Source organism: Enoplosus armatus, chromosome 11 (assembly GCF_043641665.1).
Source record: "Enoplosus armatus isolate fEnoArm2 chromosome 11, fEnoArm2.hap1, whole genome shotgun sequence".
Lineage (NCBI taxonomy): Eukaryota > Metazoa > Chordata > Actinopteri > Centrarchiformes > Enoplosidae > Enoplosus > Enoplosus armatus.
The window spans coordinates 1,439,842-1,453,151 of NC_092190.1; the positions used below are offsets into that span (position 1 = coordinate 1,439,842).

Genomic DNA, 13,310 nt, shown 5'->3' on the forward strand with positions numbered 1-13,310 from the left:
CGTCGGAACTGCCTGCCCCCGTCCTCCTCTTCCTCGCCGCTTTTCTCTCTCTACAGCCGAGTGTGCGTGGAAGAAGCTCGCTGCCCACTCTTCCCGGCGTTAATGTAATTGCACAAATAACAGCTCTGATGACTGTAATCAGTACATTGTGAGCTGTGGCTGCGGACACAACACTGATGAGATCCGCGAGCTTTCCCACCCACACCGACCTCTCAGCGTGCACCTTCAGCAGGGAAACAACCATTTAACATTTCTCTCCTGTTCCCACACCTCTGTTTCCACCTCGGATGTTCTGCGCTTTGTTGGAGATGATTTCAAAGTCACTCAAGGCGAAGACGCTTCACCAGGTATTTGTTATTACTGGTGTTTCTTCGACACTGACAGAGCAGGAATACTTGGGTCGAGAGCGCCACAACAGATGCAGACGGAGGGGGCCCTGTTCCTCCTGACTGCAGAACATGGACCCAACAGGTCTTTAAAGGGAAACCCTGAAGCCTGGACTCACCACCTTCTTCCTCTTCATCTTCTTCTGCTGTTGTCTGTTGTGTCGAATGAAACCATAACACTGACTGATGACGGCCAAAGCTTCAAACGTCTCAGAAAGAGTTCAGAAAGTTTTTGGTTTGTTCAGATGGCAGGTTCCATTTTGTATCCGGGTCCAAGTCTGTAAAATACCCAGATTTGTTAGTCTCTGGGGCCAGCAAATCGCTCGTTGAGTCCCTTTGTCTCTCAGTCGCTGCTCAAACGTTTATCTGACCTCCGTCGTGTTAAACAGCGAACTTGTGGGCTCTGCCTCAGCCTGCTGCCGGTGTTACACCATATCCTGTGACCCCCCCCCCCCCCCCATCAGATTCTGTGGCAACAAATTCGCCTTCAGGTAACGACAAGTGCATCGCATAGATAGATAGGTAGAGAGATGCATGAAGTTGATATTTGCTGCTGAATCAATACCCCCCCCCCCCCCCACTCCGATGTGGTGATAATGTTGCTAACATGTTAGCAGCACATCCTAGTGGTAATGTGGCCGAACATTGACTAACGCAGCTCACTCGATGTTCTCAGATTTCATCCTGGTGCTGTCCAGAAAAGACCAGTCTGTTGTGCGGGTTCCAATACCGGAGAGGATTCGTCTTCACTGCAGAAGGAGAAACCAGGTAGATACGTCCCCTTTGTCCCGTCTCTCTTTGTTCTCTCTGAAGAATGCATCCCCAGTCTGCAGTATCCCACCGTGGTAACGGCATTCACTTCAGAAGTGCTCTCCCAGCGTTAGTCTCTGTGGAAACCCAGTCTCTGCTGCGTGGCCAGCGGCAGTCTGTGATGACCCGCGGTGCAGAGGTCATGTGACTTTCTGCTGCTCCACTCAAAAAGAACGGACTCACCTGCATTTATAATAAGCTCACGTACCTTTCTGGTAGTGTGTGTGTGTGTTTAGTACCAACATGTCAGGAGGGAGGACGTGCACTGATGTCATCAGAGGACACGATTTGGTTTACTAACTGAAGATGAAGATAACTGATGAAGACCAGCAACATCTGTGATGCTTTCATTAAATCTTTATTTCCCTGAAAGGCACATTTTGGAAAACTGCAGCGGTGGAATGTAACCAAGTACATTCACTCAAATACTGTACTTAAGTACAATTTTGAGGTACTTGTATCTTACCTACAGTATTTCCATTTCACGCTACTTTATACTTCTACTCCACCACATCTCAGAGGCGCATATTGCACTTTATCACAGCTTTAGTGACTTTACAGATTCAGATTCATTTAGCCGCTTGTTAGCAACCGCCTTTTTTAAAAAACGCGTAAAAAGCTTCAAAATTCTCGAGTGGGGGGTATCTACTGACGCGTTCTATGTCGCAGAACGAGCTTGTGTTAACCACAGACCCTGATTTCAGGCAAAAACCCATTGACCTCGAGACGAGGGAACAGGAAGTGTAAAAAACGCAAAGTCATTCCCGGGTTTCTGGACTCGTTCCTGCGGCGCCTCTGTACCTACCTACAAAACTAATTCCCATCAGCCTCCGTCGCGCTTCGTGTTTCGCGCTAATTATCAAATGCTAGCAAACTACGTCGGCGAACATCATACCTGCTAAACGTCATCACGTTAGCATAGTCATTGTGAGCATATTAGCATACTGATGTTAGCATTTAGCCCCAAAGCATCCTTGGTAATTTCCTCCTTGGTGCAGGAAAGGCCCCCTGTTGTGTCGGGACTTCTCCGTCAGGTTTAAACACTTTCATTAAGAGTGCAGAGCTGACGAACTTCAACACTTACAACCCGCTTGATTATTGTTGGACCCACCAAACACGTAATACTCTGTAATATGCGTGTACTCTGTAACGGATGTGCAGTGTTGAAATAACCCCAGCTTCCACAAATAATGAACTCTCCGTATCATGCAATATGTTTTAACAGTTTTCTTTTGCTGTAAAAACAAACCTGCCCCGCTGTCAATCCAGTCGACTAGCTAACTAGCCAGCAAGCTAACCTTATAACCTCCTGCGTGTCAGCGCTCACGAGCCTGTGTTTGCCTCGGCCTGAGCGGAGCTGCAGGGAAACTTTGTCGTCCGGGGCGGCCGTAATTGTCTTCGCTTCAGAACAGCTCAGAGCAAAACAGAAAAAGATGTAAACAGACGTTTAATTAGCCGGGAGAGAATCTGTTTTGCACATGAAAAGGTTCGGCAGCGAGAACACACACAGCGAGATCAGACAGAACGCACACACACACAAACGACAACAAAGGTATAATAAGAAAATTCACCTCCAAACCGAACACACTGAGATCATCCTGCTCCATTAAACTGAAATGAACTGAATGTTTCCGAGACTCTCGAGGCTGAACTCAAACCTGGACTCTGCAGATGTTTGGCAGAGGAAACAGTCCTGAGAGCTGCTCACTGATCCAGGTTTTCGTCTTCTCTTTTCCCTTCTCTCACACAGAATGAGTCCATCCAGGTCCACATGGGATCTATAATCCCGGGGGGGGGGGGGGGGGGGGGCAGTCCTGCTAATCACACCTGCACACGGTGCCGAGATATCCAACGCAACATCAGTTCACGCAGGGTATGGGCAAGAAGACCATTCTATTAGCACTGAATACAATTACTTTAATACACATTAAATGAGTTCGAGGCTCTGCACTCATTAGCTCATCAATGAGGACCAATTAAAAAGGAGACAGACAAACAGAGTGACCCGAGCTTTCAAGGTGAGCCACGGCTGCTCGGTTAATCACCGGTAACAAAATGCAAGGAGGAAGAGGTCGTCGAAGCCCCCCGCGTACACGTTGTGACCCTGCACACGTTTAAACACACTCGCGCGCAGACGCATGGCTTCGCACCCCTTCGGTGCACGCGACGAGCTGCGGGCGTCTTCTGTGGACTTGGAAGGGAAAAGTGAGTTTCCTCCCCTGAGAGTGAACCAAATGTGCTGGGTCTAAATTGCGGCGTGCCAAAGCAGTGTGTCATCATTATTAAGCCCTAATTATTCGACATTAATTATGCGCCGCTCGCGGGACCGAGCCGAAAAGTTTCCACGAGCGAACTTGGCATTCAGCTGTCGACAGACGCTTTGTGATTTCACATTGTAGTTTACAACGTCCTTCAGATGAAAGGGACGCTTGCACCATTTACGACTATGTGTTAAACGCTGCCTCAAACTAGGTTCAGTTGATCTTCTCTGTGTCGGGGCGGAGACAGGAATCCCGTTTTTTTGAGCAAAAGTAAGAAAATCTTATCTGCACGCATAGAACCCTAGACTAAGACGTGAGTAAGAAATCGTTGATCATTTGGGTGAACCAAGCCTTCACAGCGAGGGGAGGCCTTTTGAGATGCTTCCCCCTGCTTCCAGTCTTCCTGTGCTAAGCTAAGCTAAACACGCCCCGGACCTACAGCGACGACGCCGTGATGGTGATTCAGTCATGCAAGCGCTCCAAATAGCTGATTTCCCTTGAATCCTTCATATCTGAAGGAGACTAAAAAATTGAAACTAAATCCCCCCCCCCCCCCACCCCGAGGCCCAAATCTGTTCAATAAATGCCAAAAAGTAGAAAGTAGCATAAAATGGAAGTTCGGTACTTAATGTACTTGTGTGGTAACTACAGTGCATTATATAACATGTCAGCTATTGCTTTGGCGTTTCCTGTCACATCTTGACCTTTTTGCCCCGCTGTCTCACATCTGGGCAGCAGAGCCTGATAATGGCTCTGCCCTTTTGTTTGCATCTGTTTCATTTTGTTCCGTCTGGTCATGCGAGAGAGGCGCAGGAGGAGGAGGAGGAGGAGGAGGAAGGCTGCTGCTGCTGCTGCTGCGTCTCTGTTTTTGTTCAGGCTGCTTTGTGCTGCCGCTTCGCTCCGCAGCCGAGAGACACAAAAAGGAAAATCCCCTCTATCTCACACAGTCGAGCACAAATGGGTGAGCACAACGCTGGCAATTTTCCACTCGGGACTCTCTATCTCGCCCCTCTTTCGCTCACTTTCGGCCCACATCCTTCCTCACCACTCCTTCTATCAGCAGAGGAATTGGAGGTTATTTTTGCTCAGGGGCGACCGCCTCATCAAGGCGACCCGCGAAGCCGCCGTCTGAGGGTGGTTTTCGCTGTTGTGTAAGCCGCGTTACGCCCGCCCTACTTCTCTGGCTCTGATTATTAAAGCCTAAACTGAGTCCAGAGGCTGTCCAGGGACAGGGGGGGGGGGGGGGGGGGGGGGGCGGTCACCTCTAAAGGAAACGGATACAGACGGATCCACCACCATCATCATGTCATCAGTTCGTCATGCCGGCTGGGGGTCTAGTGAGGGTGAGGTTAGTTGATTGGCCCAGACGCGTGAAGACTTTTTTTTTTAAATATGATGCTTTATTATAAATGACCCCCCCCCCCCAACAGTTTATACAAGTAGAGGTGAAAACTATTAGTCGCTCGTCAACTCTTTTGCTGGCTGAAGTGATTTTTTGGTGCAAAATGGCCATTTGCTGGTTCCCGCTTCTCAGGTGCAGATCTGCTGCTTTCCCTCCAAATGCTGTTAATAATTGCAATAATTTTTTTTTCTTTTTAAATAATTCAACTGTATGATTTGTTTGAAGGGTGCACTACACCGAAAGTGATATTAAACAAATGACGGAGAAATATCTCGACAGCTGCTGTCCAGATCTCCATTATGTTGGCTGTTGATATTCATGGTCTTCAGAGGATAAATCCTAATTGTCCACTGGTGCGCAGGAAACGTGAAACTCTCAACGGTCAGAGAGATTCCGAGAGCGCGTTCTGCCCCCCCCCTCCCCCAGAGGAGGAACTAGTTCCACCGTGAACGATCACGACTTTCCGCCGGCGCCAACTTCAGGCCAAAGTGGAAACTGAGAGTTTGAAATAGAACCTACTGATCCTCAGAGGATCAACCCTTTGCGTCCTTCTTCTGGCGCCACCTGAAGGGCAAACTGCACTTGGTAATGAGCGTTGCAGCCTCTAACGGGGCTTTGGGCTTGTTCTGTTAGGAGTGAGACATTCTTAGCGTCGGGGGGGGGGGGGGGGGCAGCTGCTCTTCAGCACCTGACGAGGTGAAAGTACAATCAGCCCTGGTGTAATGACTTCTGCTCTATTTTCATCTGTGTCTCGATGAGGCGGCTGACTGCTGGAACCACTCACTTTATCAACACTGAACGCAGCAAAAACCTCACCAACGGGGGATTCGCTCCACCAGGATTATACTACAAGCTGCTTTGATTTTCTCACCAACTTTTTAACAACAGATCTTGAACTTTTAGCAATCTCTTTCCCCCCAGATTTACAGATTTTCTCTGTTGGTCCGGGATTCAATACTAGCAACTCTCATGTCACAAGCAGCGCCTTCAACCAACTGTCTAATACAACTTTGATCCAGTCTTCTGCCCTTTGGTGGAATCTCCTGTTGCACTCGAAGTGGAAAAGCTGGATCGTGTTTTGGGCTGTAAACTTTGGAAGTATTTTATTCGGCAACATGCAGCAGTCCTGATCCTCCACCAGAAGGTTCACCCTCTATCAGGCGGTTGAGATAAAGCCATGGATATCACTCTTACGTGGTTGTTTGTTTAACATGTCATTAACGAACCACTCTTCTGGTTTCAGTCTCTACACCACACTTTGGAACCTGGCTGCAGGAATTTTGCTCCCATTCGGACCGGCAACACTGGCTCCCTGCCGCCGCTCACGTTCATTTCAGGACTGGTGTTCTGGTCTACAGTGGCCGTGAAAGGAACTGCTCGTTCCTTCCTCCGCGGTCAAACCCTACACATCCGGCCGCGCCACCAATGCCTCAGGGCGATTGGCTGCCCTGTCACTCTGAGGACCCGCTGGCCGCTCATCTCGGGCCTGAAATGAGCTCCCCACTGAAGTCAGGACAGCAGGGTCACTGCACACGTTTCGCTGCAGGCTGAAAACCATCTCAGACTGCACCTCGACACAGCAACAACAACAACGGAAAAACAAGCCGCTGTTTATTTGGGAGGCATGCGCATCCAGTTGTTGCTTCCATCAACATGAGTTTGGAGGCACTTGAAAGCATCAAATACATGTAACGAGAGTCATCAGTCAGGTCTGGCTCACAGTCGGCATTCCAGTTCATCCCAAAGGTGTTGTATGGCTTTGAGGTCAGGACCACTTCAGAGGGTGGGCTGAATGACAAACGCCTCTTCGTAATGATGTAATGCAGTTCAACAGGAGCACAAACTACATCCTCCAGAAATCACGAAGCTGAATCAACACCGAAAAGTAAAGTGCCGATATCTCAATAACTGCCGGATCTCCGTGGCAACTGAGTGTATTTCCTGGGGTATAAATTACCCAGCTGGCGCAGTTGATCACTTACTCACTTTCCCTCAGTCTCCCCACACAATATATCTTTTTTTTCCCAGAAGCTTAAAGTGTTAAAGAAAGAAAAAGTATCATGTTTTGTCTTAATATCGCCTTTGCAACCTTTTTCCTGATCGAGGCAGGCCATCGATCCACTCTGCCCCTGATAATCAATACATCAATCAGTAAACGCAGGATATAAAGGCAGCACTTTGGTTTGAGGGCGAATCACGAAGCCATCAACGAGGGAGAAAGGGAAAGGGGAGATGGACATGGATGGTGGGGGTCAAAAGTCTTCACAGTAAAGAAGGGGAAGGAGAATGAGCCGGCTGCGGACGTCAACAGCTGACAGAGGGGGAGAAAGACGAGTATTTCAACCCGCAATTCAGGAAAATCAATAAGACATTAAGTTATTTCTGTGCCTCTAAAAGGAGGAGAGGTGGGACCGAAACAGGAACAGAGATCGGAGCGGGCAAACTGGTGGGGGGTGGGGGGGGGGGGGGTGCTCGGCAAGCTTCCACTGAGCTTAGACCGGCATACTCCGTTCCCAGAGGTCCTCTGTTCTTCACTGTTGCCTCTAGTGACCAAAGGGCCGAGATCACCAAGCAACCAGATCACAAAAGAATCTGTCCTGAGCTTTATGCTGAGAGCAAACCCTGCTTCCAACCGGGAGCTCGTTCTGACCGCGCGTGGAGGGGGTTTGCAAAGTGCACATCAAACAGGTACACTCATGTCCAGGTCACTCCAACCACTTGAGGGGACGCCAATCAGCGCCGCCTGGAGCTGTGATGTAACATGACGTTGGACTGAAACGTAACGTAAATGCTGTTTGTTTTCATGGCAAGCTGATGGCTGAAACCGTGAATGGGATTTGAGAGTTAAGACGAAGAGTAATTAAGAGAACAGAAATTAATTAAAAGGATTAGGGACAACCTGATCAACACATCTAGATCGCTGCGGGAGAAATCTAATGGACGCATGAGCATTTCATGGAAATGCATCCGATAGACGTTTCAGTCTGGACAGACGGACGAACAGACAGACTGACGGACAGACAAACAGTCAGACTGATGGACGGACAGATAGACAGACAGACAGACAGATGGACAGATAGACAGACAGACAGACAGTCAGACTGACAGATGACAGACAGACTGAATACGGACGGACAGACTGACTGACTGACGGCAGACAGACAGATAGACAGACAGTCAGACTGACTGACTGATGACAGACAGACAGACAGACGAGAGACAGACAGACTGATGACAGAAAGACAGACAGTCAGACGGACGGACGGATGGACAGACAGACAGCCTGGCTGATGACAGTCAGACAGACAGACTGATGGACAGACAGACAGACAGTCAGACAGACGGCAGACAGACAGATGGGCAGACAGACAGACAGACTGACATACTGCCTGACTGATGACAGACAGACAGTCAGACAGACAGACTGACATACTGACTGACAGATGACAGACAGACGGACAGATAGACAGACAGACAGACTGAAGGACGGACGGATGGACGGACAGACTGACTGACGGCAGACAGACAGACGGATAGATAGACAGACAGACTGACTGACGGCAGACAGACAGACAGACGGATAGATAGACAGATGGACAGACTGACTGACGGACAGAAAGATGGCAGACAGACAGACAGACAGACAGTCAGACTGATGACAGACAGACAGTCAGGCAGACAGGAACATGCAGTGGCTCCCCGCAGCAGCAGCACACACTGTCTGTACTTCTAAAATACAGGTTCAAGTAAGAGGCAACCAGCAAAGCAACATCATACTTCTGTTGTGTTACGACTTCACCGGTCGTCTGGCCTTTTTCTGCGGTCACTTCTTGTGAAGTCAAAGGCTTTTAATTTGCTGCAGCTGGCCTTCGTTGCTGTGGTGAGGTGGTTTTAAAGGATGAGCCAAAGACCTCCTCCTGATGTAGAACTGAGCTCCAAATCTGAAGTTAACATGGGGCTTCACCGATCCATCAGAGGCGCGGCAGGGAGAGGTCTTTGACTTGACCTGAAAAGCTGTGAACCCACTGAGCGGCATCTTGACATCTCCGTGTCTTTTAATTCATCCTTGTTGCCGTTGGCGACAGTGTTGGCAAAATGTGGAAAAACGTGATTTAAAAAAAAACAAAACACACACACAAGGTTTTTTGGGAGGAATTATATTTCAGATCAATCCTGCTGACCTTCCAACCCAATAAATGAAGAATTACATCACAAAACTCAATATGCCCCCCCCCCCCCCCCCCCCGGCATCGGACATATGACTGCACTTCCTCAGTGGGCAAAATAAGAGCGACTCAGCAGAGAGCGACCCTGAAAACGCTGACGACAACAACAGCAGCAGCAGCTCATAACGTGCTCCGAAGGGAGATTCATAAAGTGATGACAACCTCGGGCGTGACAGAAGCTTTCTGGGGTCGCCTTTGACAAGTGACATCTTTTAAACGTTTATTCATTCGCCTCAAAAACAGGAGTTAGCCGCCATGCTAGCAGCTCTGCGAGGCTTCACTGAGACACAGCGCTCTACGACACGTTGACAATGACAGCACCAACGCGCTAATGTTTAGCGGGTACAACGGTTACCACGCTCGCCATTTTAGTTTCGCACGTTAGCATGGTAACATTTAGCTGATTAGCATTTGTAGAGCTGCATTCGCAGGTATTCAGTCACGGACCAGAATATGGGACAACATTTAAATGTTGACCTGCTGGTGGCGCCGCAGGAGAAGTCAGAGGACCACCAGAGTCATCAGGAGAACGTCCTGTGGTCACCTTTTGGAAGGCAGGTAAACCTTGTGCTTTGTTTTCTCTGAGCTCTGAGGGAACGCGTTCACGTTTACGGAGTCTGGAATCGCACTTCCTCGACTCATTTCTAACCGCATAACCACATTTCCACCTCATGAACAGCCAAAGAGATTCTACAGGTCGAAATGTAAAGTCAACACCGTCAAGGTGCGGACTCGGGGAGCAAATTTGATAAAGTTGTTGGAGAGCTGACGTGCAGAATGTGACGAAAAGAACATTTTAAAACTGGAATTCACAGCAAAGAAAAAAGGCTTTTGCCCGACGGCTTGCCACACTACAGTGCCCATGAGCCTCAGCTGCCGTTGCTTTGAAGAAGAAGAAGGAGAAGAAGAAGAAGCCAGTCAGAACGGCGGTGAATTTACAACAACTCAGCTGAGAACACAACATGTTGTTTGAATCGCTGAATTTGTCCCGAACTGACCCAGAATCAGTGAACTCATCAGACCTGCAGATTATAGAATCTGTTTTCTCAGCTGCTATTGCTTGAATAACAAAATGCTAACAAACGCTAACAAAAATGAGCTGTATTTTATTGAGCTAAAATTGCGTCCAAACTGAGGTGATCAGGTCAGATGTCCAAGTACAGCAGGAGATCGTTTCACAAAGAACGTGGACAGAAGGCTGCGGCCGTGTTCCAAACTCCTCTCTGAGGATGCTCACCAGTTTACGCCTCCAGCTGCTAGAGGGCGCTAATCCTTCAGTGTTACGCTGACGTTTCTTGCCTTACTGCTCATATTATATTGTCACGGGGTCGGCTCAGTTAGTGCTGTGTTCGCATTACTAAAATGATCATCTCACATGTTATTTCACGTACGAGCGCCCACGACCTCATTAATGACCCCATTAGCGATCTAATATTCACAAACTCTCCGCCACAAACTAATCCGCGACCTCATTAACGACCCCTTCACAGCCCCGTCTCTCGGTTTTTAACCTAACGTCGTCCTTTTTTCGATACCGACGCGGCGGCGGCGGCGGCCGTCTCACTTTGTAAGATGCCCTCATTGTCCGGGCGAGACGCTGCCGCCACGTATCAACACGAGGGCACAAACTGCAGCGTTGTGTGTTTACGCTCGGCGACGGCGTGGCCAATGGCTTCTTTTGTCTCGTCATTAAAGAGCGGGCCAGGCGGGTAATAAGCACCGGGGGGGTCGCTCTTTGGGAAGCGCTCTGCAGCCCGCTGACTGATTTGCTACTCAGGGCTTAAAGCTCCTGGCGTGAGCGGCGGCTCGTGACACTTACAGAGACGCGGAGGGAAGCTCGGGGAGCCACGAGGGCGAGGATCAGCTGCAAACGGGCAACGGTGACGGATGGTGGAAGGTGTGTGTGAGTGTGTGTGTGTGTGTGTGTGTGTGACAGCGACAGACTGACACACAGAGAAAATGAAGCAGAGGAAACGTTCAGCTTCCTGAAGCTTTCATCAGCAGCCACCTGAACCACCGGCGGAGAGGAGAGCAGATCTCAGGCCTGTTCAGGTCTAGTTACCTCTCGGGTAAATCCTGAACCTTGACAGGCTGCCACTTCCACTACTTTGCACCTGTTACGGTCTGAATGAATTACAGAGGATTTGAAACTGCCTCGTCCCGCTGACCGACTTGAAACCTTTAACGTGGTTCGTGCTTTTGTTTTTTTCTTCCTCTCTGCTGTTCTCAGGTCTGTCTTTCAAAAGAGACCTTGATCGATCTCAATGACCCGGTTAAATGAACATCACATACGTTAAGCTTTTTATTTCTTCCAGAAAATGTGTGTATACACCCACGTGGCAACAAAGCAAATATCTGGTTTCAGGGACGCGGCTCCGGGATTATCGGCCGATTTTCAAGGTCCGCTGACTAGCTCGCGCGTGCGTCACCACCTGTTGAGTTTGCATGTGTTATTTCCAGTTGACGTTGTGTGTCGCTTCGTTTTACGCGCACATTTTCCTGCTGTTGCCTCTCATCCGTCACCTCCGCACTGAGGCGGCACTCAGAAACAAACACGTCACCGAGCACCTCCATCACTGCCGCTCTCCGTCTGTCCCAGCCCGCCGGCACAGAGTCATGCACGGGTTCTGACCACTCAAGCACGTGATCCGAACACCAGACACGAGAGTGAGACCTCGCACCAGAGGAAAAGAAAAGACTCCTTCAACATGCAGGCGGGTCGCAGCAACAATTACGCACACTCCACTCAGCAAAACACACCAAATGTCAACTTAATGAAGCCCAATCACTCAACGCTTACCGTAGAGAATGGTCACCATGGAAACAGGCATGACCAAGATGCCCAGGAGCATGTCGGCGACTGCCAGCGACATCAAGAAATAGTTTGTGGCGTTCTGCAGCTTCTTCTCCAGGGAGACCGCCAGGATCACCAGGATGTTGCCCATGACCGTGACGGCGATGACGACTAAAATCAGCAGCGCCGCCCAGTTCTTCTCCACCGGCACGTCTCGGGGGGGACACTGAGACCCGTAAATCCTGCCCCCCTCCTCGCCATGTACCCCTCCGACGTTGCGGTAAGACCAGTTCCCCGACTGTGCGTCGCTCCCGCGGCACCCCGGGTTGGTCACGTTGCCGATCCGGAGGGTGATTTCCTCGAATCCAGGTGGAGGCCAGGTGTTGGGCTCCAGAGCGGCGACAGCTCTGGCAGTGTTGGCGATCGACTGTGACACGTTTCCAGTCCGCAGGTTCATGGTGTCAGCTCGGTAACGCCGTCACAGCCGGAGACAGAGGCGCCTCGGGACTGCCGCCTGGAAAATGGGTCAGAGTAAGACCGGGGGAAGTCTACTCATCATTCACTCGCCCTCCATTTCCTCTCTCCGCAGGTGAATACCATGAATATCACCTGAGTGATGAATTGGAATTCGGCGCGCGTTATTTACTCCGTCATCTCAGAGGAAACTCTCAAAAAAAAACTCCGAATTGTCCGTCAAGGCGCCAAACGGGTGGACGATCTTCCCCCGCGCTGGGAAGCAGAAAGCACGTCCGCTAAATTCAGCGCAACAAAGAAAGAGAGCGGCTGTTCAAAGGACAACGCTGAAGCGCAGCCCGTCACGCAGCGCCGGATAAACAAACAAAACAAAGAAGTGTTCCGAGATGTCGGGACTGACTTCGACCCGCGTGCCTTCAGTCATCTCCTCCTCCTCCTCCTCCTCCTCCTCTGATTATAGAATCCATTTGAAGCTGTGGCGGAGGAGACGCTCGCAGGTCTCTTCTCCCCCTTGAAGTCCGGGCTTGATGAAAAGCTGCACTCATGACCCGCGTGAAGTCTCAGATCTTAAGAGAAGTCAGAATTTCACCTCCTCCGAGTCTTCCTTTTCAAACGGACGGTGAAGTTTGACCTTCTACTTCTTTGAGTTTGGTTGTGAGGTGGGTTTTTATTGTGAACTACATACCTGCACAGATGCTACCACTGTGTGTGTGTGTGTGTGTGTGTGTGCGTTAATGAATGCGTGTCCTTGCCCTCTCGTCTCGACTCGTCCCTGCACCTGTGTGAGCGCGTCGGCAGCCGACGGAGATTGATGATGAACATGGCGATGTTTGACATGTGTGTGTCACCCAACGACACCTCACTAACTTTCTCCTCACACACACTCACACACACACACACACACACACATGCGCTCTCGTCAGTTCAGCGATAAGAAAGTCCTGTACTCAAGAGTAC

The 13,310-nt window shown here is 49.8% G+C and overlaps 1 protein-coding gene across 1 annotated transcript in view; it reads right to left on the reverse strand.

The window, feature by feature from the left end:
• The window catches only part of htr2aa (5-hydroxytryptamine (serotonin) receptor 2A, genome duplicate a), a 34,124-nt gene extending 21,788 nt beyond the window's left edge, over window positions 1–12,336 (reverse strand). Inside the window, exon 1 of the mRNA XM_070914993.1 lies at window positions 11,886–12,336. Coding sequence (XP_070771094.1) covers window positions 11,886–12,336 — 451 coding nt within the window. The remainder of the gene's footprint in view (window positions 1–11,885) is intronic.
• Between the last annotated feature and the right edge of the window lie 974 nt (window positions 12,337–13,310).